The sequence below is a fragment of the Lontra canadensis genome, unplaced genomic scaffold (genome assembly GCF_010015895.1).
Source record: "Lontra canadensis isolate GAN:19392208 unplaced genomic scaffold, GSC_riverotter_1.0 scaffold38, whole genome shotgun sequence".
Classification (NCBI taxonomy): Eukaryota; Metazoa; Chordata; class Mammalia; order Carnivora; family Mustelidae; genus Lontra; species Lontra canadensis.
The window spans coordinates 7,508,147-7,532,063 of NW_022631032.1; the positions used below are offsets into that span (position 1 = coordinate 7,508,147).

General features: G+C 39.5%; 1 protein-coding gene across 5 annotated transcripts in view; it reads left to right on the forward strand.

Annotated features, from left to right (window-relative positions):
- The window catches only part of GOLGB1 (golgin B1), a 108,295-nt gene extending 84,962 nt beyond the window's left edge, over positions 1-23,333 (forward strand). For 3 of the 5 annotated variants that reach the window (XM_032869556.1, XM_032869558.1, XM_032869557.1), the window contains 8 exons: positions 6,925-7,103; positions 12,471-12,636; positions 12,837-12,974; positions 18,522-18,665; positions 19,449-19,546; positions 20,033-20,167; positions 21,562-21,667; positions 21,940-23,333. In XM_032869556.1, the coding sequence (XP_032725447.1) occupies positions 6,925-7,103; positions 12,471-12,636; positions 12,837-12,974; positions 18,522-18,665; positions 19,449-19,546; positions 20,033-20,167; positions 21,562-21,667; positions 21,940-22,074 (1,101 nt within the window). In that variant the 3' untranslated portion in view covers positions 22,075-23,333. Of the gene's footprint in view, positions 1-5,784; positions 5,871-6,924; positions 7,104-12,470; positions 12,637-12,836; positions 12,975-18,521; positions 18,666-19,448; positions 19,547-20,032; positions 20,168-21,561; positions 21,668-21,939 lie in introns of those variants that run through there. The other 2 variants (XM_032869559.1, XM_032869561.1) reach the window with 2 other exon arrangements.
- The last annotated feature ends 584 nt before the right edge of the window (positions 23,334-23,917 follow it).

The window sequence follows — 23,917 nt, forward strand, 5'->3', positions numbered from 1 at the left end:
ATATACCTGTTAGGTACATCTGGCCCAGTGTGTCATTCAAAGCCACACTTGGCTGATTTTCCTTTTTCCTTGTTGATTTTCTGTTTGGATGATCTATCCATTGATTTCAGTGGGGTGTTAGTCTCCTGCTATTATTGTATTACTATCAATTACTTGTATGTTTTTTGTGAGCTGCTTTATCTATTTGGGTGCTTCCATGTTGTGTTCATAATATTTACAATTGTTACATACTGTTGGATTGTTCTCTTTATGATTATGTAATGTTATTTTTTCTTTCTTGGTACTGTCTTTATTTTTAAAGTCTATTTTGTTCACTGTAAGTATTGCTACCCTGGATTTCTCTTGAAATCCATTTGCATGATAAATGTTTCTCTATCCCCCTCATTTTCAATCTGCAGATGTCTTTAGGTTTGAAATGAGTGTCTTGCAGACAGCATCTAGATGGTCTTGCTTTTTTATCCATTCTGTCACCCTGTTTTTTGATTGGAGGATTTAGTTCATTTACATTCAAAGTAATTATTGATAGGTATGTACGTATTGCTGTTTCGTTACTTGTTTTATAGTTGTTTGTAAATCTTCTCCATTCATTTCTTCTCGTGCTCTCTTTTCTCATGGGTTGCTGGCTTTCTTTAATGATGTACTTGGATTCCTTTTCTTTATTTTTTTGTGTATCTATTACCAGTTTCTTGATTTGTGGTTACCATTAGGTTTATATTTAATATCTTGTGCATATAACAGTCTGTATTAAGTTGATTGTTGCTTAAGTTTTTTTTTTTTTTTTAAGATTTTATTTATTTGACAGAGAGAGAGAGACAAGTAGGGAGGAGCAGCAGGCAGAGGGAGAGGGAGAAGTAGGCGCCTCATGGAGCGGGGAGCCCCACGTGGAGTTTGATCCTAGGACTCTGGGATCATGACCTGAGCTGAAGACAGACGCTTAACCAACTGAGCCACCTGGGCACCCTCATTGTTGCTTAAGTTGGAACCCATTCTTAAAGTACCAAGATTTACTCCTCTCCCCTGCATGTTTTAGGTGTAGTGTCATACTTTACAAAGTTTTATTTTGTGAAAACTTTGACTGGTTTTTTATAGCTATACTTAATTTTACTGCTTTTGTGCTTCCTATTTTTCTTATTCCTGTTTATGGTCTTTCCTTTCCACTTGAAGAATCCCCTTTAATATTTCTTATAAGGCTGGTTTAATGGTTATGTATTTCTTTAACTTTTGTTTGTCTGGGAAACTTATCTCTCCTGTTCTGAATGACAGCCTTGCTGAATAGAGTGGTGTTGGTTGCACGGTTTTTTTCTTTCAGCACTTTGAATATCATGGCACTCTCTTATGGCCTGCAAAGTTTCTGTTGAAAAATCAGCTGATAGCTTTATGGGCTTTTCCCTTGTATGTACTGTGTTCTTTTCTCTTGCTGCTTTTAAAATTCTTTATCATTACTTTTTTGCCATTTTGATTACTCTGTGTCTTGGTGTGGACCTCCCTGGGTTGATTCTGTTGGGGACTCTCTTTGCCTCCTGGATCTGGATTTATGTATCTTTCCCCAGATTAGGGAAACTTTCAGCTATTATTTCTTCAAGTAAATTTTCTGCCCCCTTTACTCTCTGTTCTTCTGGGATCTATGTAATGCAAATGTTGTTACTTTTGAAGATGTCGCTGAGTTCCATTAATCTATTCTCATTCTTTATTAATCTTATTTCTTTCTCATGTTCAGCTTGATTGTTTTCCATTACTCTGTCCTCCAGGTCACTGATCTATACTTCTCTTTTCTCTGTTCTACTATTTATTCTCTCTAGTGTATTTTTTAGTTTCATGTCTATATGTTAGGAAAGTAAGCAACATCAGGTCAGCTATTGCAAGTAGCAGCCTTATAAAGAAAATGCCCTGTGGTGCTCTGCAGTGTCCGTTGTTCACCAGCACCTGACACTTCCAAGACGTCTCATGTGTGTTGTATGCACCCGCCTATTGTGGCTGAGCTGTGTTTGCTTTCAGTGTAGTCATCTGCAGTGGCTCCCTTTGCTTGTTTTAGGCAGAGTTTGGTCCCTGTGTTGTTAATGGGCCACTCTGGGGCTGCCTTGGGCTTGAGTTGGGTCAGACCAGGTGTTTGCCAGAGTTGCGGTTGCAGTGAACTATGAGGTACTCTCCCTGTGTTATCCCCTGTTGCTGGTGGCTGGGGCCTACAGTCAGACAAGATATCTGCTCCCAAACCACTGCTAAGACTTCAGTCAAACTAGTATGCATGGTTATCTTCCCCTCTCCCTTGTACAGGAGTCACTTTGGAGTGGCACTGGCCCCTACTGGGGCTGCTTGCACAATGTCACACCTGTGGCACCACTTTGGATATATTCCTGCTGAGGCCAGGTTGGAAGGGTGAGTCTACAGAAGAGCCCAAGGGTGGGGTATGCTGTTAGCAATCCAGGTAGAACGTGTTTGTGCTGTGCTGGTGTCTGTATATGTAGGCTGAGGGGTAGGAGGGAAATGGTGTCCGCCAGCTCCTTTGTTCTTGGAGAAGTCTCCCAAAGATCCCTGACCCTCCAGCACACACTCTTAGATTAATAAATAAATCTTCTTCATGTATGCCGCAGGCATCTTCCAAAATGCTGCTTTTATGCTGTATCTCAGCGAGGCTGTTTTTTTTTTTGCTATTTATTGGCAGGGACTCAGTTTCCTCTGGCCCTCCATCTCTCCCAGAGCCAAGCTGCTCATTTTTAAAGTTCCAGGTGGTAAGCCCAACTGATTGCAAAAACTCCAGGTATTAATCCCCTCTGGTTCTCAAAGCCAAATGTTGTGGGGGTTTGTCTTCCTAATGCAGGTCCTTGTGACTAGGATGCCTGGTGTTGAGTCTGCTCCTGTTCCTTCTCTGTGTTTGTAGTGCCCCTCCCTCCCATGGAATTCTCATGGATCAACTTGGTTACCAACTGTGGTTACCTTCCACCTTTCCTACAATTTTTTTTATGTGGTCTCTCCTCTATGCTTAGCTGTGGAGAGTCTGTTCTGCCAGTCTTTGGGTCATTTTCTGGGCTGTTTACATTGGTGTGGGTTTATCTAGTTGTATTCATCAGATGAGGTGAGTTTAGGATCCTCTGACTCTGCCATCTTTCTTAGAAGTCCTGTAAACTCATTTCATTCTGAAAATGACTTGAAGTACCGTATCTTGAAGTTGATTTCAAGATAATATAATACAAGTAACTGAGAAGGAAGAGAAAATGAGGATAGAGAAAAAGGTTAAACCAGGAATAAATTTAGTGTCCCTAGGAGATATCACAGTATCTTTTTAGAAAGATAGGTCATCAGTTCTTTTCCCAGTTTTCTGGCAGCCATCAGAAGTGAGGAATTAAAGAGCCCTATACATGAATTGCAGTGTCCATATTTTAGGGAAAAGGAAGAAAAAAAGCTGTTTGTTTAATGTAAGAATAGTTATTAAGTATTGAGGCCTGCAAGAAATTCCTTCTGTGCTTCCATAGAGAGGACTGTATGAAGTTGTAAAACATCCTTTACTTCTCTACAGTAAATATAAGTGTTTTATAGGGTTTAGTTTAGCTGTCCCTTGCTGTAACTGCATAGCAAAAGAACTTTGTATAATTTCCTAAACGTACTTATACAAATGGTTAAAATGCAGTCCCAGACACACAGCTTTCTGGTGATCTGGTCTATTTTAAGATTAACATTTAGAGTATCTGGATTAGAGGAGGGAATAAAGAATACATTTAGTGCATAAAAAGTCTATTGTTTAAAGAATAAAGTTATATATATGTCACTAAATTCAGCATGTCACTGAATTCTGCATGTTTGATGAGAAAAACAAACAACACCTGTACTCCAACTCTTTCTCTTTCTCCCAAGGCAGTTTACTTTGAACTCTCTTATTGTTTTGGTGTTTTCTCAGTGTCTAGATATCATACTTATAATGCATCTTGGGTTTTCATTCTTTGCATTAGCTATTGATTTTCTTTTATGGTAACGGGGTTTAGTTCTCTTTTCTCCCCTTCCACAGTGCATATGCACATACTCAATATACAGTCTCTTCCCCATTCTGATGTAATTTAAATTTTGGTTAGTTTAATATTTATGTTTATATCAATGTTTACATTTTTAGGACTACAAATGAGAGCTGAGACATGTTATTTTTATTTTCCTCAGCATCTTTTTCCCCTTTAGAGTTAATAACTGTTTTTGTTGTTATTTCGTTTTCTTTGTATTCATCAATGTAATTTAACTCCAGGTTTATTGCCATTTATTCACATATCCTGTTAAGATGTTTATTCCTATCAATTTTGTATTTATGAAGAAAATTTGGAGTCGCTTTCTTATTCTTACATGAACCAGGTTACTGTTTTCATCCTAGGATAGCTCCCTTCACATCTGTCCTCTGTTAGATCTCCTGTTTCTTCTATTCCACGTCTTCCTCATCTTGGTTTTGTGTCATTTTGTTGAAAGAAATCATTTAGTAGCTCCCTAAGAAAAGATACAGGGGAGGTAAATTTACTGAAAATGTCTTTTCACCTCCCATAGTTGATTGATAGTTTGGCAGGGTATAGAATTCTAGGCTGAAAATAATTCCCCTTCAAAATTGTGAAGACTTAGGTCTGTTACCTTTTAGTTTACATTGTGGTGCAGAAGTCTAAAGCTATTTTGTTCCCTAATCTTTAAATCTGATCTGTTTCTTTATCTCTTTTTCTCTGTCTCCTTTTCTCTCATCTTTTTCTGGAAATGTATAGAAGTTTTTAGTCCTGTGTATTCTGAAATTTTATGACAATGTACTTTGATGTGGGTCTATTTTCATTCATCATTGTGTCTAGTCCTTTGAATCTAAGAAGTCATATTCATCAATTTTGGGAGATTCTTTTCAATTATGTTTTACCAATATTCCCCCATCCTTTTTCTCTGTTGTCTTTTTTTTTTTTTTTTTTTTTCCCTTGAAAAGCCAGTTATTTAGATTTAGGACCTTCTGGTTTGGTTGTATAATTTTGTTACATTCCTAGTCTTTTGGCTATACTCTGGGAAGATTTTCTCACCTTTATCTTTAGAGCCCCATATTGAGGTTTTCATTTTTGCTATCATGTTCTTAATTTCTGAGGGTTTCTTTTTTTCTTTTTCTTATCTCTCCAAAAATAGTGGTGGCAATTTTGTTCTTTGATGTTTTCTTATAATGAAATTTTCTTTAATATTTTTTTCTGCTATTTTTTTCTGATTTCTAATAGTCTCTCTTAAGTCTTCAGGTATATTATATTCTTTCCCCTGCTAAGCTCTTTTGAATTACTTTTGTTCTAGTTCTTTTCATCCTAGCCTTAGTGATAGCCATTCTCTGATGAGCGTTAACCCTTGATTTACTCTTCATGTTTAAGGATAAGGTCTAAAAATCTTGTGAATGGGGCTTACCAACTGTGAGGTTGGTGATTGCAGGGTGATGTTGCTGAGCTTTCTCTGGGTAGTCCCAGTCTTGGTATCTTCAGTTCCTCTTAGGCTGGTTAGATTTTCTAGAGAAGACTTATCATTTCATGCATGGATGGTAAAGGCCTGGGTGCCAGCACTGTCCATGTTGAATAGGGGAAGGGTTCAAGAATTTAGGAGGCATATATTTACTTGATCACCGTTGTTTTAGAGCAGTACCTTTACCTTCAGTTGTGCCTGGTATCTAATGGTCCAGAGACAACTTTTGCCTTCTCCAAAGAATAAAACTCTAGTTGTCTGTTAGAGTTAACAAAAGATGTGCAACTGAGGAGAGTATTTAGGGATGCAGTTGTTTTTTAAGCAGCTTTCATCTAATCCTCCTTATTTCAGCTACCACCTTCTCCCTACCCCCATCACCATCTTCTCCAGAGGTACCTGGTGCTGTTAATTCCTGAGCCTTTTGAAGATTCTGCAGAGTAAGTTCTGTTGGTTCTTGGCTTTCCTTACTGCCAGCTTAAGATTTGGCTTTCCCAGATCTGTTAAGTCAGTTACTACTTATGCATCTGCTTTTCAGCTTCCAAAATTAATTTTGTTGCTGCTGACTCCTCTCTTGTTCTTCCTGTTCTTGTGTTTTATGCTTATAAAATGATGCCTTTATTGTGGCTTTAATGATGTTTCCAAGAGTGGGTGAAAGAGACGCGTGTTCAAGGCCCCCTTTTAATCCAGATGTCCTAACATTATTTCTTACTACCAAGCTTTTAATGAGTGCTGGGGATAAAGAATTTGAAGATGCACCTGGAATGTAGATAGGCAGTTTTGTTGATTAAAGGCAAGTCCATCATCATTGTATCATCATCATCATTATTACCATCACCACCATCGCCATTAATTTTCTCATTTAGTTCTCATAATCTAAGTACCATAAGGGAGGTAAGGGAAATTAAGATAAGGGAAATTTTATAGGTATGGGAAATTAAGGCTTAGGGGTGTAAGGAATATGTACCAGGTCACATAACCTATGTGGGCAGGATGTTGGACCCCAAAGCCCAAGTAAGTGCTCTTAAACCACTGAGCCTGGGCATCGCTACCTTCTTTTTATAGTCAACATCAGCTAAGCTAAATTAAGGTTGATACCCATATAAGAAAGTTTAAGAGCCTAAATAGGGCACAGAGCTAAATAGAAAGTCAAGTTGTCTTTACATTTCTTGTTCTGGGGAGTTAACACCTACAAAGAAACTGTAGGTCCTTTAAGTCTGTCCTATGTCTGAGCTTTAGATCTAGAGTCAACCTAAGACCTTGGGAGGAGGGGCCTGGGGTACAGTTGCAGGAATGGTCAGACACTGTAGCCTTGATGGTGGCTCTCTTTAGTTCACCGTTTTAGAGATTTGTGTTGCAAATATATGTTAATGAACTTGTTAGGTGCTGACAGTATGTTGTGGTGTCTGACTGACTTGTAGGGAGCTGTTGATGACTTAGAGCTTGGTAAATGAGACGTGCTGAATCACCCTTTTACTTTCCCTTTGGTTAAAGCTGAAGGAATTGAAGAATCTGCAGCAACAGTACTTACAGATTAACCAAGAAATCACTGAATTACGTCCACTGAAGGCTCGACTTCAGGAGTATCAAGATAAGACAAAAAATTTTCAGATAATGCAAGAAGAGCTAAGGCAGGAAAATCTCTCCTGGCAGCATGAGCTGCATCAGCTCAGGTATGATCATCCCTGCTTTTTGACCCTTTTCTTTTAGGTTTCTTTTTTTTTTAATTTTTTATTATAAAATAATTATAGTTTTATAAGAAGTTGCAAAAATAATACAGGGAGCTCCTGTGTACCTTTCATGTAGTTTCCACCAATGCTAATATCTTACATTACTATAGTATACCCAAATCAGGAAATGACATGGGTGCAATTCAAAGACCTTCTTCAGATTTCATCAATTTTACCTTCACTCAAGTATGTGTGTGTGTGTGTGTGTGTGTGTGTATACTTTTTCATATGTGTAAATACATGTAATCATCACGACAGCCAAGATACACAAGTGCTCCATTTCCACAAATAATATCCCTTGTGGTACTAATTTACAGTCATAATCTTTTTCCCCATGCTAGTGTCCCTTACTCTGACTACCACTAATTTGTTCTCCATCTCTATCATTGTGCCATTTTTGAGAGTATTTTTTGAGTTTTTATTTAAATTCCAGTTAGTTAACTTACAGTGTTTTAAGTGGAATCCTACAATTTGTAACCTTTTGAAATTACCTTTATTCACATATCATAATGCCCTTGAGGTCCATTGACATTGTTCATATATCAGTAGTTCATTCTTTTTTATTGATGAACAGTGTTTCATGGTGTAATGTACTACTTTAACCATTCACCCATGAGTGTTAGTTCTGATTTTGTTATTATTAATAAAGCTGCTATAAACATTTGTGTATAGGTTTTTATGTAGACAATAAATTTACATTTCTCTGAGATTGTTGTCCAGGAGTACAAATGCTAGGTTGTATGGTAAGTATCTGTTTAGGTTGTCAAGAAACTGTAAAATTATATTCCAGAATGACTGTACCATTTTATATTCCTGCCAGCAATATATGAGTGATCCAGTTTCAATATCAAATGCTATATCCTTGTGAGCATTTGATATTGTAACTATATTTTAATTTTTTAATAGGTGTGTCAAGCAATCTCATTGTGGTTTTAATTGGCATAATGGCTAATAATGTTGAACATTTTTTAATTGCTTATTTGGCATCCATATGTCCTTTTTGATGAAATGTTTGTTCATGTGTTTTATCTGTTTTTTATTTGGGTTGTTAATTTTTTGCTATTGAGTTTTGAGGGTTCTTTATATGTTCTAGGTATAAGTTCTCTGTAAGATAGATGGCTTATAAATATTTTCTCCCAGTTTGCAGTTTATCTTTTCATTCTTCTCAATAAGGTCTTTTTATTTTTAATGACATCCAGTTTAATGATTATTTTTCTCTTTAAGCAGATTCAATAATTTCTGTTGTTCTGTCTTCAAATTCACTGATTCTTGATTCTTCATCACTTTCAGTTCTAAAATTTCCATCCATTTCTTTTTATCTTTTATTTCTTCACTGAGGTTTTCTCTATTTTTTTAAATTGAATAATAGTAACATAAGTTTCATCTGTACAACATAATGATTCAACAATTGTATGCATATGCAGTGCTCACCATGATAAGTGTAGTTACCATCTGTCACCATACAAAGTAATTACAGTATTATTTAGTATATTTCCTATGGTGAACTTTTCATTCCTGTGATTTATTTATTTTATAACTGAAAGTTTGTCCCTCTTAATCCTCTCACCTATTTTCCGCATCCTCCAACCCCCCTCTCCTCTAGCAATCATGTTTGTTCGCCTATTTATGAGTCCACTTCTTTTTTTTGTTTATTTGTTCTTTGTTTTTCAGATTCCATATATAAGTGAAATCATATGGTATTTGTCTTTTCTGAATCTCGGCTATTATAAATAATGCTGAATATATGTGAATAATAATGCTGTATAATGTGAACATAAGGATGCATATATCTTTTTGCATTAGTGTTTGATTTTCTTTGTGAAAATACCCAGTAGTGGAATTACTGGGTTGTATGTATTCTATTTTTAATTTTTTGAGGAACCTTCATACTGTTTTACATAGTGGCTACACCAATTTACATTCCCAGCAACGGTGCCTGAAGGTTCCTTTTTCTCCACATCCTCACTAACACTTACTATTTCTTGTCTTTTATGATTCTGACTGCTGTGAGGTGATACCTTATTGGGGTTTTGATTTGCATTTCTCTGAAGATTATGAGGCTGAACATATTTTCATGTGTCTGTTGTCTATCTCTGTATCTTCTTTGGAGAAATGTGAAGCTTTCTCTGTTTTCAGTGTGTTAGTAATTGCTTGTTGAAGCATTTTTGTGGTGGCTGCTTTAAAATCCTTATATAATTCTATAACATATAATTCAACATCTCTTTCATTTCCGTGTTATCTGTAGATTTTCTTTTCTCCATCAAGTCATGACTTCCCTGATTCTTAGTATGATGAGTGATTTTCAGTTGTATCCTGAACATTTTATATATTATAAGACTCTTAAGTCTTACTTAAATCCTCTGCTTTAGTAGGTTTCCACTGATACTTTACTGCTAGATGGTGGGTGAAGTCCAGTGGGCTCCCTACTCAGCCTTCATTGATGCTGCAGGGGAAGAGGTGCCTTGATATTGCCAGGAAGAGGCAGAAGTCCAGGCTCCCCACCTGTACTCCACTATCAGCTGCAGTTGAGGGGGAAGCAGTGCATAATTACTGTTAGGTGAGACTAGACGACTAAGCTCCATACATGGGCTCCATTGATACCACTAGAGGGTTGTGGAGAAGGGCATTTCATTATCACTGGGTGGAGAGAAGAGAAAAAAATGATTTCTAGTCTATTGATTTTTTACCTCCCTTCTATCCCCTATTTACCTTTCCGTTAGCTTTTCTCTCTTCATCTCACATTTGAGCAATTTTGAAGAAAAGTAATTAATAATATCTAGAGTAGAAGTAAATTTTAAGGGGATAGAGAGGAAGATACTTCATGTTTAGAAGGAAGAAGAAAATGAGGACATAGGTTTGATTCGCTGACTTTAAGACCAGTTTCTTTTTTTTTTCCAAATGGAATAAATTTTAATTGAAGATAAAAGAAATAAACACATTGCAAAGGGTTAATAGACCTTATAGAAACAAAACCTTTCATGTTTCCAAAAGTCAATATTTTAGTTCTTTTTTTAAAATTAAAAAAAAAATTTATTAACATATAATGTATTATTAGCCCCAGGGGTACAGGTCTGTGAATTGCCAGGTTTACACTTCACAGCACTCACCATAGCTTCCCCGGTGTCCATAACCCAACCATCCTCTCCCAACCCAACAACCCTCAGTTTATTTTGTGGGATTTAAGTCTCTTATGGTTTAAGACCAGTTTCTTTAGCTGAATATCTTCAGGACCTCAGTCTTCTGCTCTTGATCTACTTTGGGGAAATTAACTTTTCAAATATGAAAAAGCTGGAACATCTTCTTCAAGCTTTGGTTTGGCTGTTAGCCTCAGGGTTGGCTTATTAGGAGAGCCTGGATTTATACCATAACCTTTCTCTAACCCCTTTGGCTACTGGTTTGCTTATTCTGCTCTGGTTTCTGTGCTGTGTTATGTAAGCAGAGTAAATGAGTTATATTCCTTTATGGCTGAATTCTATGAGGTAATCAGCTTTGTTCCTTAGGCCCTATTTTCCAGTGAGCATCTCTTTCCACACCCTAACCACCTTCCAGAAAAATGGCAGCTTGAAGCTTTTATGGAAAATTATGATCTTTCTTCTGCATTCCACTCTAATTGTTCTCGCTCATTTTTTACAGACAAATATCAAAGGAAGTGTTGAAAATCCTGTGCCTTTTACATGTAATACATGTAAATACATTTACATTTTATAATACATTTACGTTACAAATTACAATTACATGTAATTACTTGTAATACAATTTTTTTTTTAAGTTTCTAAGTTTGGGCTCTCTTTTTTTGACAAAAGTTTTGGCTGTAATCCAACTGACTTAGCAAAAGCAGGATTATTTCATAACAAGTATATGCCATTTAGAAAAGAAGGGACTGTTTTGCCCTATTTCTAGAGTGAAAGACAAGTCAGATGCAATTCAAACAAAACCTTGTACTGTTGGGAAAAATAGAGACATGGGTACTATTCAAAGTGAAGAGATGCTGCAGGGATTTGATTACAATCCTAATGAGTTCTTTTAGACAGAGTGGAGAGAGAAGTAGAACTAAAGAATGTGGCAGAGACACAATTTTACCTAGTGCTACAAAAAAATGAGCTGGGGTCAAACAGAAGCCTCCCTCTTGGCCAAATTTGGTGAATACAAATAGAAATATCAGCAGCTCATATTTTTTGGGTGATTATGATATGTCAGGCTCTGTGTTTGGTGTGTAACATACAGTGTCTCATTTAATCCTTAGAATAATCCTAAGGAATAAATAGTTTATTCCCATTTTACCAGTGAGATTCAGAGAGATTAAGAAGTTTGACTCAGGGACGCCTGGGTGGCTCAGTTGGTTAAGCGGCTGCCTTCGGCTCAGGTCATGATCCCGGCGTCCTGGGATCGAGTCCCACATCGGGCTCCTTGCTCGGCAGGGAGCCTGCTTCTCCCTCTGCCTCTGCCTGCCTCTCTGTCTGCCTGTGCTCGCTCGTTCTCTCTCCCTCTGTCTCTGACAAATAAATAAATAAAATCTTAAAAAAAAAAAAAAAAAAGAAGTTTGACTCAGGGTCTCATGCCTCGTTTATGATAGATCCATTGTTTGAACCCAGTTCCTTCAACACTGTAAGTTGCTCTGGGTAGCATTGCATTTTCATAACTGTGATGTTAGTCTGCATCTGGCACTACCTTTCTGAAGAGTTGAAGTGGTTTCCCATTGCTTACAGAATAAGGTTTATTTAGCATGCTACTCAGTGCCCCACATGATCCAACCTCACTTCTCTATCCTTATTTCCTACCTTATCCGCTTTATATACTGTCTGGTACAATTCCAAAATTCAGTATGTCTGTTTGTCTATATATTCATTTTTGTGTCTTTTGTTTAGTATGTTCCCAGAACCTGGAATGCTTTTCCATGAAATCATCTTCAGTCCTGCCAGTTGAAATCCTTTTATTAGTTCAACTTCATCATCTTGCTCTACAGTTCAATGTATAATAAAATTTTTCTCTGGTGGTATGTTTTCTTTACTAAATTTCTACAGCCTATAATACTGTTTTTTTTTTTAAGATTTTATTTATTTATTTGACACAGAGAGAGAGAGATCACAAGTAGAGAGGCAGGCAGAGAGAGAGAGGGGGAAGCAGGCTCCCCACTGAGCAGAGAGCCCGATGTGGGACTCGATCCCAGGACCCTGAGATTATGACCTGAGCTGAAGGCAGAGGCTTAACTGAGCCACCCAGGCGCCCCCATAATACTGTTTTGAATATGTAATTATTCATCTCTGTATCACAAGTATTTTTTTGCCTTTGATTATTTTATGTGTTTTGTAGGATGGAAAAGAGCTCCTGGGAAACCCAGGAGAGGAGAATGAAGGAGCAGTACCTTATGGCTATCTCAGATAAAGATCAGCAGCTCAGTCATCTGCAGAATCTTATGAGGGAATTGAGATCTCCTTCCTCCCAGACTGAGGCCCTCAAAGTACAGTACCAAAGACAGGTGGGTAATTTCAGTGCTGGTTGCTACTCAGAGGTAACCACCACCCAGGAAGCATCACCTTCCTGCAAGCCAAACGTCCATCTTCCACTCTTAGGCAAGCTGTCTTGTGACTTCTGTGAGGTGGACAGAGTTCATGGAGGGAAGGGATTAAGCATGAACAGCATTAGGAGGGAATCTCATCAGTGTTTGTACCCTGGCAGGCATCCCCGGAGACATCAGCATCTCTAGATGGATCACAAAACCTAGTTTATGAGACAGAACTTCTTAGGACTCAGCTCAATGACAGCCTAAAGGAAATTCACCAAAAAGAATTAAGAATTCAGCAACTAAACAGCAAGGTAAGTGTTTCCTGCTAGACTGGAATTCAGTTTCTTATTTCCATGACCAGAAGCCGGGAGGTAAGTAGAAACTGATTAAGCCTAATTTGTAGCTGTAGCGTATTTCAGGATGCAGAACATTTACTTTTCTTGGGAGTCTGGGTTGCTCACCCCAAGGCTTTGGACAGAGGGCCATTTCCTTTTCCTCATCCTTGGAGCATCCTTGGGAATGATTTGAAGAAATCTATTCAGTAAGAATAAAAAGAAAAATCCAACTCTTTTAGGAAGACTTGCTCCCCAGCATTGTACTCCTTGTTAGTAATATTAAGGTATCTCCCTACAAATCCTCCCAACACCTTCCTCTCTGTTTCTCACCAGTGTGCAACAACAAAATGTCTCAGGAAGGAGGAAGAAAGCTTTTCAGATGTGATTAGATAGCAGGGATAGAAGTGAGAGATCTGTTCTTCATTTCACTTCGTTTGTAGGCTACCTCACTGGTGTCTAATGTTCTTTAACTAAAGAAGCCATCTTTTCCCCAAATCCCAGCCATGCCCATCCACATACTCTGAGGAAGCATAGTGGGAGAGATGGGATGTCTTTCTTTCTTTTTTTCCCCTTCCTTTCCTTTTCTTTTTTCTTTTCTTTTCTTTCCTTTCTAATTTTTAAAAAAAAATTTCTTAAAGATTTTTAAAAGTATTTTTTATTTAATTGTCAGAGAGAGAGAGAGCATACAAGCAGGAGGCAGAGAGAGAAGCAGGCTCCCTGTTGAGGAAGGAGCCCAATGGGGGACTTGATGCCAGGACCCTGGGATCTAGACCTGAGCTGAAGGCAGATGCCTAACCAACTGAGCCACCCAGGCATCTCTTAAATTTTTTATTCTTAATGTTTTTTTTTAAATTTAAATTAAATTAGCCAACACTTAATACAACATTAGTTTCAGATGTAGTGTTCAGCATTTCACCAGTTACGTGTAATACCCCTGGGATGTATTTCTATATGGAAAAACCACTTTGCCATCTCATCCCTAGAGCCAATCTCCCCAAAGCATGATTAAAGAAAATTACTCTTGGATGCCTTCTCACATCTCTGTTCTCTCTCCTCATTCATTCTCTGGCTTCTCTTCTTCCTTCACTGCTTCTCCTCCCCTACCCACTTACAAATGATTATACTCCCTGTTGCTCTCTGGCCAGTCAAAAGTATTATCGAGTGGCACCTCCCTAGTTCTACCTTCTTCAGAGGAACCCAGCTATGTTACTATATTATTATATCTATAGATATATATAACATATTATTACATTATATTAATATTCTGTTAGAATGAGAAGGGATTTAAAAGGTCATTTAGGCTCTAGAGTACAAAAATTGGCTGCTAGGAAAGCTATGAATGTCCAAAAATTTATATACAAATTTTTGTGTGTATGGGGGTGTGTGTGTTTAAGTTTATCATCATGAGAACTCATCAGTTCACCGAGGAATCTGTGATCCAAAAATGGTAAAGATAGGTAGGCTGTATCACAGATAGGGAAACTAAAGCCCAGAGGTATTAAGTAATTTGCCTAAGGTATTAGGAGGAGGTCATTCTGAGATAAATATGATAACCTATTTGGAAAAGCATGGTACCTAGCTTATGTAGACGGTATTAGATGTTAAATTTAGCTAATAGACATTGAAGTGTCAGAAGCTGATAAACACTATTAACTTTGGCAGAAAAATTTATATTTTTAAAAATAGGTTTGTTGATCCAAATGAACGGATAAAACTGTAGACCCTTTATTGGGATCATTGTCTGGGAGTTTTCAAGGGGCCCCAGAGCAGCTTCTATACAGTTCTCATTCTTTCCATAATTAGATCCTATCTCAGCCTTGTTACAGTTTCTCTCCTGAAAATCACTGTAAATTACCCTGGGCATTTGTCTTTTAATAATTAATCTCTTTTAACCTGAGATTTAGGGCTATTAGTAGATGAAGAGGTCATTTTAGTGGGTAGAAACTAAAAATATTTTAATGTAAATGTTTTATTGAAGTAAAACATATAAAAAGCATACAAATCATAAATACACAGCATATTTTCACAAAGTGAAGGCACCTGTATAACCAGCACCTAGATCAAGAATCAGAACATATTAAAAAAAAAAGAATCAGAACATACCAGAACTCCAGAAGTCCTTCATGTCCTTTTCTATTTACTACTACACTGTTAGAACTACAGATGCATGGAATCATATCTTCTGTCTTACGTTACTTCATTTATATTGTGAGATTCATCCATGGTTTTGTAGTTAGTATGATTTTTTCCATTCTCATGCTATGTAACATTGCATTGTAGGCATATACCATAGTTTCTCTATTCTGCTGTTAAAGGACTTCAGGGTTTTTCCAGTTTGGGACTGTTGCAAGTAGTGCAAGTAATGTTTTTACTAAAACAAAATAAAAGAGATTAGAAATATGTAGGAATTACGTAATGTATAGTAAAGTGTCTAGTTTTGGGAAACTTTTATTTTTATGTATTTATATATTAGGTTCTGGCTCATAAAGTTATGTTTTCTTTAACAGCTTTTTTGAGATATACTATATATCTATCGCTTAAAGTATGTGAATACTACTTTGGGTCACTGTGATTCTGGGTGTGAAAGAGTTCTTTAGGCATCTCTATCACTAGTGTCATCCATTCATTCATTCATTCATCAAGCAAATAACTATTATTTGCCTTCTGTGAGCTTGGCCATATATTAGTATACATAGCAGCCCCTCATGGAGCATATCATCTAATGAGCTTAGAGCCTCACTCTAAATGGGTCCCAGCTAATTAGGAGAATTGCTTCTTGGGCCGTAGAATTGGATTGTTATAGATGGACTATTAGCATAGAATGTTCCTCTCCAAACCATGCCCTAATTCTTTCTGTGGATGCTCAGACTGTATATATATATTTCTGCCAGCATGGTTGGAGGTCTGTATGTAATACAAACTTAAAAACTTATAACCTAAAACTTAAAAACGTTAAAGGAGTGACTATTGATATAATGCAGTCTAGGTTAGTCCCTCCTATTCTGTTTTCAAGTGTAGATATGTTGAAGCACAACAGTTCATGAGCTAGAACAGAGGTCAGCAAACTCTCCCTTAAAGGCCCAATGGTAAGTATTTTTGGTCTATAGGCTATGCCACCACTATTACTCCTTTCAGCTTTGTGGTTGTGTCACAAAAGCAGCCGTAGGCGGTGCATAAACAAATAGAGCGGTCATATTCCAATAAAACCTTGTTTCCAAAAAAATGTAGTAGACCCTGGATCATTGTTTGCCAACACCTAAACTATTAGGATCTGTCTAATCTGAAACAGAGTAATGCAAATAGTATAAAAGCTGGCTTATATGAGGGTGGCTTATAAGCAATTAGATTTCTCCAGTTAAGGGGATTTTGCTTCCAATGAGCTTTACAGAGCTATCCTTTCTCCTCTAGATTTGTAAAAGAAAAATAGGGTTGTATTTTTCAATACTGAGAAATTGTTTTTGCTTTTGTTTTGGGGTTATTTTTGTTTTTTTGGTACCATTTGGTGGCCAGGAAAATTAACTTTTTGTTAGGAGATCATATTACTCTCTCAGAACCCAGTAGTTGTCATCTACCTGTCTTAAGATTAGTATTGCTTCTCAAACATTTATATTCTTTTCTTTACTAACTGCTCATACTCCCGTCCAAAATCCATAACCTGCTTCACTGCCCTTGCTGAACCTTCAGTTGGGATGCCATCTCGGAGTAGGTAGAGCTCTAAACTTGGAAGCAAGAACCATGCTTGAGCCCTGGTCTGTCATCTGTTAGCCACATGATGTTGGACAGGTCACTGCTCATTTCTTTTTCTTTTGTCATTTGTTTTGTTTGTCAATTTTTCTTCAGAAGTAAGTTTATTCATTCTGATTTTTTATTTGGCTATGCAAATATTTTTGTTATCCCATGTGTATTAATTTTTTTCTTTCTTGAAAAATTTTATTTATTTACTTTAGTGAGAATGAGAGAAAGAGAGAGAGAGAAGGAGAGAGCAGGAGCATGAGGGAGGGGCAGAGGGAGAGGGAGAAACAGACTCCCCCACTGCACAACCTGAGTCGAAGGCAGAGGCTTAACTCACTGAGCCAGCCAGGCATCCCCATGGGGATTTCTTCTTCTTCTTCTTCTTTTTTTTTTTATAAAAATTTTATTTATTCATTTGACAAACAGAGATCACAAGTAGGCAGAGAGGCAGGCAGAGAGAGAGGGAAGCAGGCTCTCCGCCGAGCAGAGAGCCCGATGCGGGGCTCAATCCCAGGACCCCGAGATCACAACCCAAGCTGAAGGCAGAGGCTTAACCCACTGAGCCATCCAGGTGCCCCCCCCAATGGGGAGTTCTTATTCTAGTTTTCTGTATACATCAAATGTCCTTCCCAGTCAGTCAGAGTATCTAGAAAAATGTATCTTCTTCTCTTTGAACATTGAGTCAACTTTTTAAAAAAAAATTTTTAATTCAAGTTAGTGAACATATAGTGTATTATTTGTTTCAGAAGTAGAATTTAGAGATTCATCACTAGTTGCATTGAACACCCAGTGTTCATTACATCAGTGCCCTCCTTAATGCCCATCACCCAGTTACCCCATCCCCATCCATCTCCCCTCCAGCAACCTACATCAACTTTTTTACACAAATATTAACCCAGAATACTTACAAAAAGATTGAACATGCATCCAGTTACACCAGTTCCCCTTCACATAACGCATACAATCCTGTAGTAGATACTTCGGAGAGACATCTCTATGGATGTTAATGTTTCCAGATGTTAATCATAACTAGAACTTGAAACTTGACAGCCTACAAGTGATGTCATTAGAGGACTGAATTCAAATCACTGGGTAGTAGCTACAATGGGTAAATTTTTCACTCAATATAAAAAAATAATCTTCTGTTTTTGACATGGTGAGAGATGGCCTGGGCTGCTTAGTCAGGAAGTGACAAACCCTGATGTTACTCAGGTAGTAAAGGAAGGTCCTGTTTTGAATGATTATAGTATTTCCACCTGTGAGAGTGTGTCTACACTGTGTGCTGTACCCAGTGTAGTTTCTTACACATACACAGGTGATTTAGGGTTTCTTCTGTTTCCCCTTCCCCCACCCACATACAGCAATTTCTTTTTCTACTTTACTGGTAACTTGTAACTCTATAGTATTGAAGAGTCTGCCCAGTACTAAGGCTGTACGAATTTCTAGGTGACAGGTCTGTCTCATATAGACTTCTAAGTCCTTCGTTAGGAACTTCATCTTGGACCTATGCTTTCTCCTTTTACATACCTAGGATAGTTTGTGCCCTTGGATTGCTTGTGGGGTTCTGCCTTCTGGTTTCCCAGTCGGTGTACTGTGCACCACAAATAAAGTTTCCTACGACTCCTCCAGAATTGTTTTACCTTTTGGTTGGAAGTTCTGAGTTTCCTTACTTAGAAGGAACACACAATGCTGGTGTTACCATTATTGAAATAAAGGTCTTATATTAAAAACAATTAGAAATTTGAAATTCAGGAGCATCTTCTGAAGCACTGCTTGTTTCCTCTGTTTCAGTTCTCTCAGCTGCTCGAAGAGAAAAATACCCTTTCAATTCAGCTCTGTGATACCAGTCAGAGTCTTCGTGAGAACCAGCAACACTATACTGAGCTTTTTAATCACTGCGCGGTCTTGGAGAAGCAGGTCCAGGAGCTGCAAACGGTGAGCAAGAAGCTGGCGAGAGGCTGGGGAAGGTGTTAAGAGATTGAGTGCAATGGTAAAACGTAAAGAGCAGCACAGAAGAGGCTGGTGCTGTAGGCTGTTTAATTAGGTGTGATGGAGGAAAGTCAGAGAGAAGAGGAGAGCATTTGCTGAGATGGGAATAAGGCCTAGAAAAATCAAAGAGTGAAGGGGGATGAGAAGGAAAAACATCAGTGAAATGGTGGGAGAGAAATCAAAAAGTCAATGGGAAACAGTGGTGACTGAGGCTTTTGGAACTCTGACGCTAAGACAGTGTGGATTTTGCTTTATGACATAAGAAAGCTATAGGAAGATTTGGCCCTGGGAAACAAAAGAGGTGGGGCTGTTGACAGGGTAGAGCAGGAGACTGGGAGTGAGAATTGTTACAGAGATGAATAGGCCAGGGAAGGAGGAGGTGGTTTGGGAGGGGGAATCCAACAAGAGAAGGATCACAGCAGCTTCTGGAAAATGCATGAGCCTCTGCCAGAAGAAAGCAGATAAGCTTTTAAGTGGTAAGCCTTTCAGCTTTTAAGAGGAGAGATTAAAAAACTAGAATCTGGGGCCAAATCTAATCTAGAGTTTTAGGTTGGAGGTTAATCTCCTAGAGCAGAAGATTCTCATTTCTGACTCTGCACTTGAAGAGGATGACACGTGGAACTGTTCCTCTGAGGTGTCTCATTCACTCAGGTCTTCAGTGTGTCCTCATTTTGCCCACGCAGTTTCTTAAGTGCTTTCATCACCAAAAGACTAAACTTATTCTCCTAGGGGCCACTGAATATGGATGTTGCTCCAGGAGCTCCCCAGGAAAAGAATGGAGCTCACAGGAAGAGTGATCCTGAAGAACCGAGGGAGCCACAGCTAAGGTAGGGGAGCGGCCCACAGCCTTGGCACGTGCACTGTGTGTACAGAAATGGGCCACCGTCTACATGGACCTGGAGCCCAGTGTGTGGATTTAATATGTCTTCTTATCAGCCTTACAGGGTTGATGTGAGGATTAAATAGTAACAATTTAATAAATGTGTAAAGTTGAAGAGTATATAAAGCAAAAGCAATGCACCAGCACACAGACACACACAGACACACACACACACCCCATTAATCCCTATGGTATTCAAATGAAAGATATGCAGTCAATCCCTAAAATCTCTTAAGGCATTTTCTGCAGCTTATTTCAACAGTTATGCTTTTAAAATGTTCCTTTTTAAAATCTTTTCCTTTTTCTATTTTTTGTGTTTGTACAAACTTCTAGACATTTTTCTGCTTTATAACCTTTTGAAGACTTGGAATCCCTTGTATCAGAAACTGTGTCCTGCCATCTACTGACGCTGTTTTTGTCCTTTCGTTTGAAGTTTTTCGGAAGCCCAGCAGCAGCTGTGCAACACTAAACAGGAGATGAGCGAACTGAGGAAGCTGCTAGAAGAAGAACGAGACCAAAGAGTGGCTGCTGAGAGTGCCCTTTCCGTGGCAGAGGAGCAGATCCGGCGGTAAAGGGCTGCGGGGGATAGCCTTTGTTCGCTTCTGATCCATTCTGATTACACCGTGTATAGGGACCAGGCTTGAGAGTCATTAGGATCTAATTCTCATTTTGAGATGAGTGCTGCAGCGTGTTTGGGGTCAAGACAAGCCGCATTAATCCAGCCTTAGCCCCTCTGTGGTGTCTTCTTTGGCCTTGGTGCAGAATGCAAATGTAGGCAGCCAATCACGTGCTGCCTGCCTGGGCCCCATACTGCCATTCTTGTGTTAGAGCTTCAGTCACATGGACTCTGTAGTGTATATGCAACTCAGTGAACTTATTTAAAAGCAGCCAAATATTCTAACCAATATTTATAGACATTTCATTTGTCCTTGGCCTAGCCTATAGGCTAGGTATAGTATAGTTGACATACTGACCCACATCATGCCAGATGTACTGTCCCTGGTCATGGCTACCCCCCAAAAGCTTACCATCCAGAGGAACAGACATAGAAGGTATACTGTGCGGTCAGCCTGGCTCTCAAAGGGAAACTGGCAGGAGGGAACGAGGCTGTGCTCCCTCAGTTTCTCCTTCCAGACTCACAAATCAGATTAAGGTGTTCTTTCTCTCCAGGAGAAAACTCTGTGATCTGCAAAGAGAGTCCAAGAATGTTAGGCTAATGGACATCCCTTCCTTTATATGGAGGAGTGAAGAGTTCCACCCTCCCTAGCACAATTAAAAAGTACATCCCTACAGGCAAATGTTTGATCAGATGTGCTGTGTTACCTGCAGCCCCTTTGATACAGTTTGTGTTTTTGTGAGAAACCATTGAGTGGATAGGGCAGCTGCTTCATTAAGTGGAGAAGTTCCAGTATTAAACAAATCAGCCAAAAATGAAGAAGAAAACAGTAGAGGCTGCCATTTAGTTTAATTCCAAGAACCCCACAAAAATCTTTCTTGGATGCCTTTGCCTACCAGTCTTTAGTAAATGAAAAAGAATTTAATGCGTGTTTCTCTGGTATATTGGAAAAAAAGAACATGAGGGTTAGAGACAAACCTGGGTTTTAAATTCTGGCTCTACCCTTACTTTCTGTGCCACCACAGGCAAGACATTTCACCTCGTTAAGCCTTACTTTGAAGATAGCAACACCAACGTCAAACCTGAGGGTTAAATGTATGCACAGCACCCAATCCAGCATCTCTTACGTAATAGGCATCCATTCCTAGTAGTTATCCTCACCTTTTACTGCTGCTGAAAGAAACCACTCAGCCTGCGCTCTGCTTGTGTGGGGGCAGGAGCTGTGGGAGCAGCCTTTGCTGCAAGTCTCTTGGGCTGCATCACATGGCAAGATGACGGGGAAAGCTTCACCTGAGCAGCTGCTCGTGCTGTGAACCAAGCCATGACTCTTTTCTTTCTCAACACAGGTTGGAGCACAGTGACTGGGACTCTGCTCGGTCTCCCATCATTGGCTCCTGCGGCACTCAGGAGCAGGCACTGCTAATAGATCTTACGAGCAGCACTTGTCGAAGGGTAAGAAGGGGAGAAACATAAAGAGAGGAGAATATACTGTCACAAAGCGTTGGCTGCGTGAGGGCAAGGAGCCAAGGAAAAGGGAGGTGAAAGTCCAGGCACTGATGGATCTCAGAGAGGAAGGGTATAGAAGGTTGGCAGAACCTAGTGGAACTGGCCAAGTGACCTTGCGGGGACTTTCTCTCGGGATACCTCTTTCCTCCAGTGTTTGGAGGAGGGAAAGGGACATACCTCCGTAGGATAAGACTCTGACTTTCAGATTTTTCTTTCAGACCCGGAGTGGTGCTGGATGGAAGCGGGTCCTGCGTTCACTCTGTCATTCCCGGACCCGAGTGCCCCTGCTAGCCGCCATCTACTTCCTGATGGTTCACGTCCTGCTCATTCTGTGTTTCACAGGCCATCTATAAACTGAATTCTCACCTTTTTGACCTCTCCCCTCTGAACTTGGAATTCCTCTAACATCAAAACTGTCAGTTGTAGTGGAACGGTCTTCCCACTCACAGGTTCTCTCTCCAGCCCTCCACAGAAAGTGCCTGCACAGACAGAGGTGGATGTGAGTGCAGGGCAGAGCTGCAGGGACCGGCTAGTCTGCTTGCTTCTACTGCCCAGGCCTCAACACTTTGTGTAATCTGAGGAGGCCACACAGTTGGTCTCTGAGCCTGGGATTTGTTCAGATTTTGCAGGGCCCTGATTTTTTGTGGTCCTGTAAAAAATGCTGAGGAATGTGTCTCAGCTTAGAAGGTGGTTCTAATAAACCTAATAATCTATGGTCCAGTATCATTTCCATTGGTACTTTCTTTGCTTCGTTTACCTTGCATTTCCTCCTGCTTCAGAGGGAAGGTGGACCACCATAAACGAAATTCTGGGGAACAGTAGCTCATAGAATGGCTGGTTAGGTCTCTTGCAAAATAGGGTGTGAGCTGAAGAACTCCCCAGGGGTCTTGGCTGCCGGATCACGGGGTAGGACAGTGTCTCCTTCCCTGGCCGTTCAGACATAACTGGAGTTAGAGCTGTGGTCCTGGACTATTAGAATAAGATCCTATCATGTATGCCCTTGATCCCATGAGTACTGAGGTAGTAAATGGCCCTGCCTTTCCCTTCATTGAAAGGAAGAACTGGCTATGGACAGTGGGAATCAGCTTCTTGTCATTCCTGTGTCGTCTGGGCGTGCCTCGAATGTGAGCCATAAAGCGGTATACTTGGAGCTAGACCTAGGTGAGACACTGACTGCCACTGGGGGGATCTCACTGGTGACCATGCCTGGCTTCTGGTGGTATCTAGGTACTCTGCTACTGGGGACAGTTATTCCTATTTCTCAGCCTGTAGTCATCTGCCCTCTGTGGTAACAGAGAGCTGAGGAAAGTGGAGGGTGAATATAGAGAAGAAAAAAATTTCTAAATCTAAGCCTGAGAATGGCAGCCAGGACTGAATTCCTTTTATGCCTGTTCTTGCCTCCCCTTCCCCCACCCTTTCCTGCTGGTTATTTTCTTATCATGCACATGATGTGTTCCCTGCCTGCTCTTACCATCCAAAGAAGAGTGAAAACTGGTGGACTGATTGATCTGCTGTGATCCTTTGTTCTGTGGTGACCAAATTCTTGGTCATAGCAACCCAGGAACTCTCCTGAACAACTGTAAAATAATAAAATTATTTTCAGAATCAAAAATTGTGGTGATGTGTACATGTGTATGAATGGATGTATACAGGGGTGCTCGTGTACAAGTGCTTGCCTGCTGGGGAAGAAAAGTAGTAGATAGGGGAATGGGGGGGGGCAGCCAGGAATGTATTCAGGGTTAGTAAACTGCCTATTCAGGCTGCCTTCTCCCTGGCCAGCACCAGTTAATGGCTGCACGTTGTCATTCTAGTCTTAGCCCCTAGGCCCCAGGGTGATGAAGCGGAATGAGGAAATTCATTCTAATATTGAGCCAAACAAACTGGGCCTTAAGGCCTGAGATTCATACTGTTCATGCCTGGGCCTGAGAGAATGTTTATCTGTGTATACTGAAAATATTAGGCCCCTAAGGATCCCTCTGAGTGGGAGTGGAGGGAGGGAAGTCTAATAAGGTATACAGCAGAATCAGCATTACTATTATTTTTATATTAAGTTGCTGCTTAGGAAGAGCTAACTTACTTTATTGAAGTTCAATAAGTGAATTGCACTAAGGTTTTCTGGCTTCAAAGCCCGTGCTATTTCTGTTACACACCTCGATGTCTCATTAGAAATGAACTTGGGACATTTGCTAAGGAGAG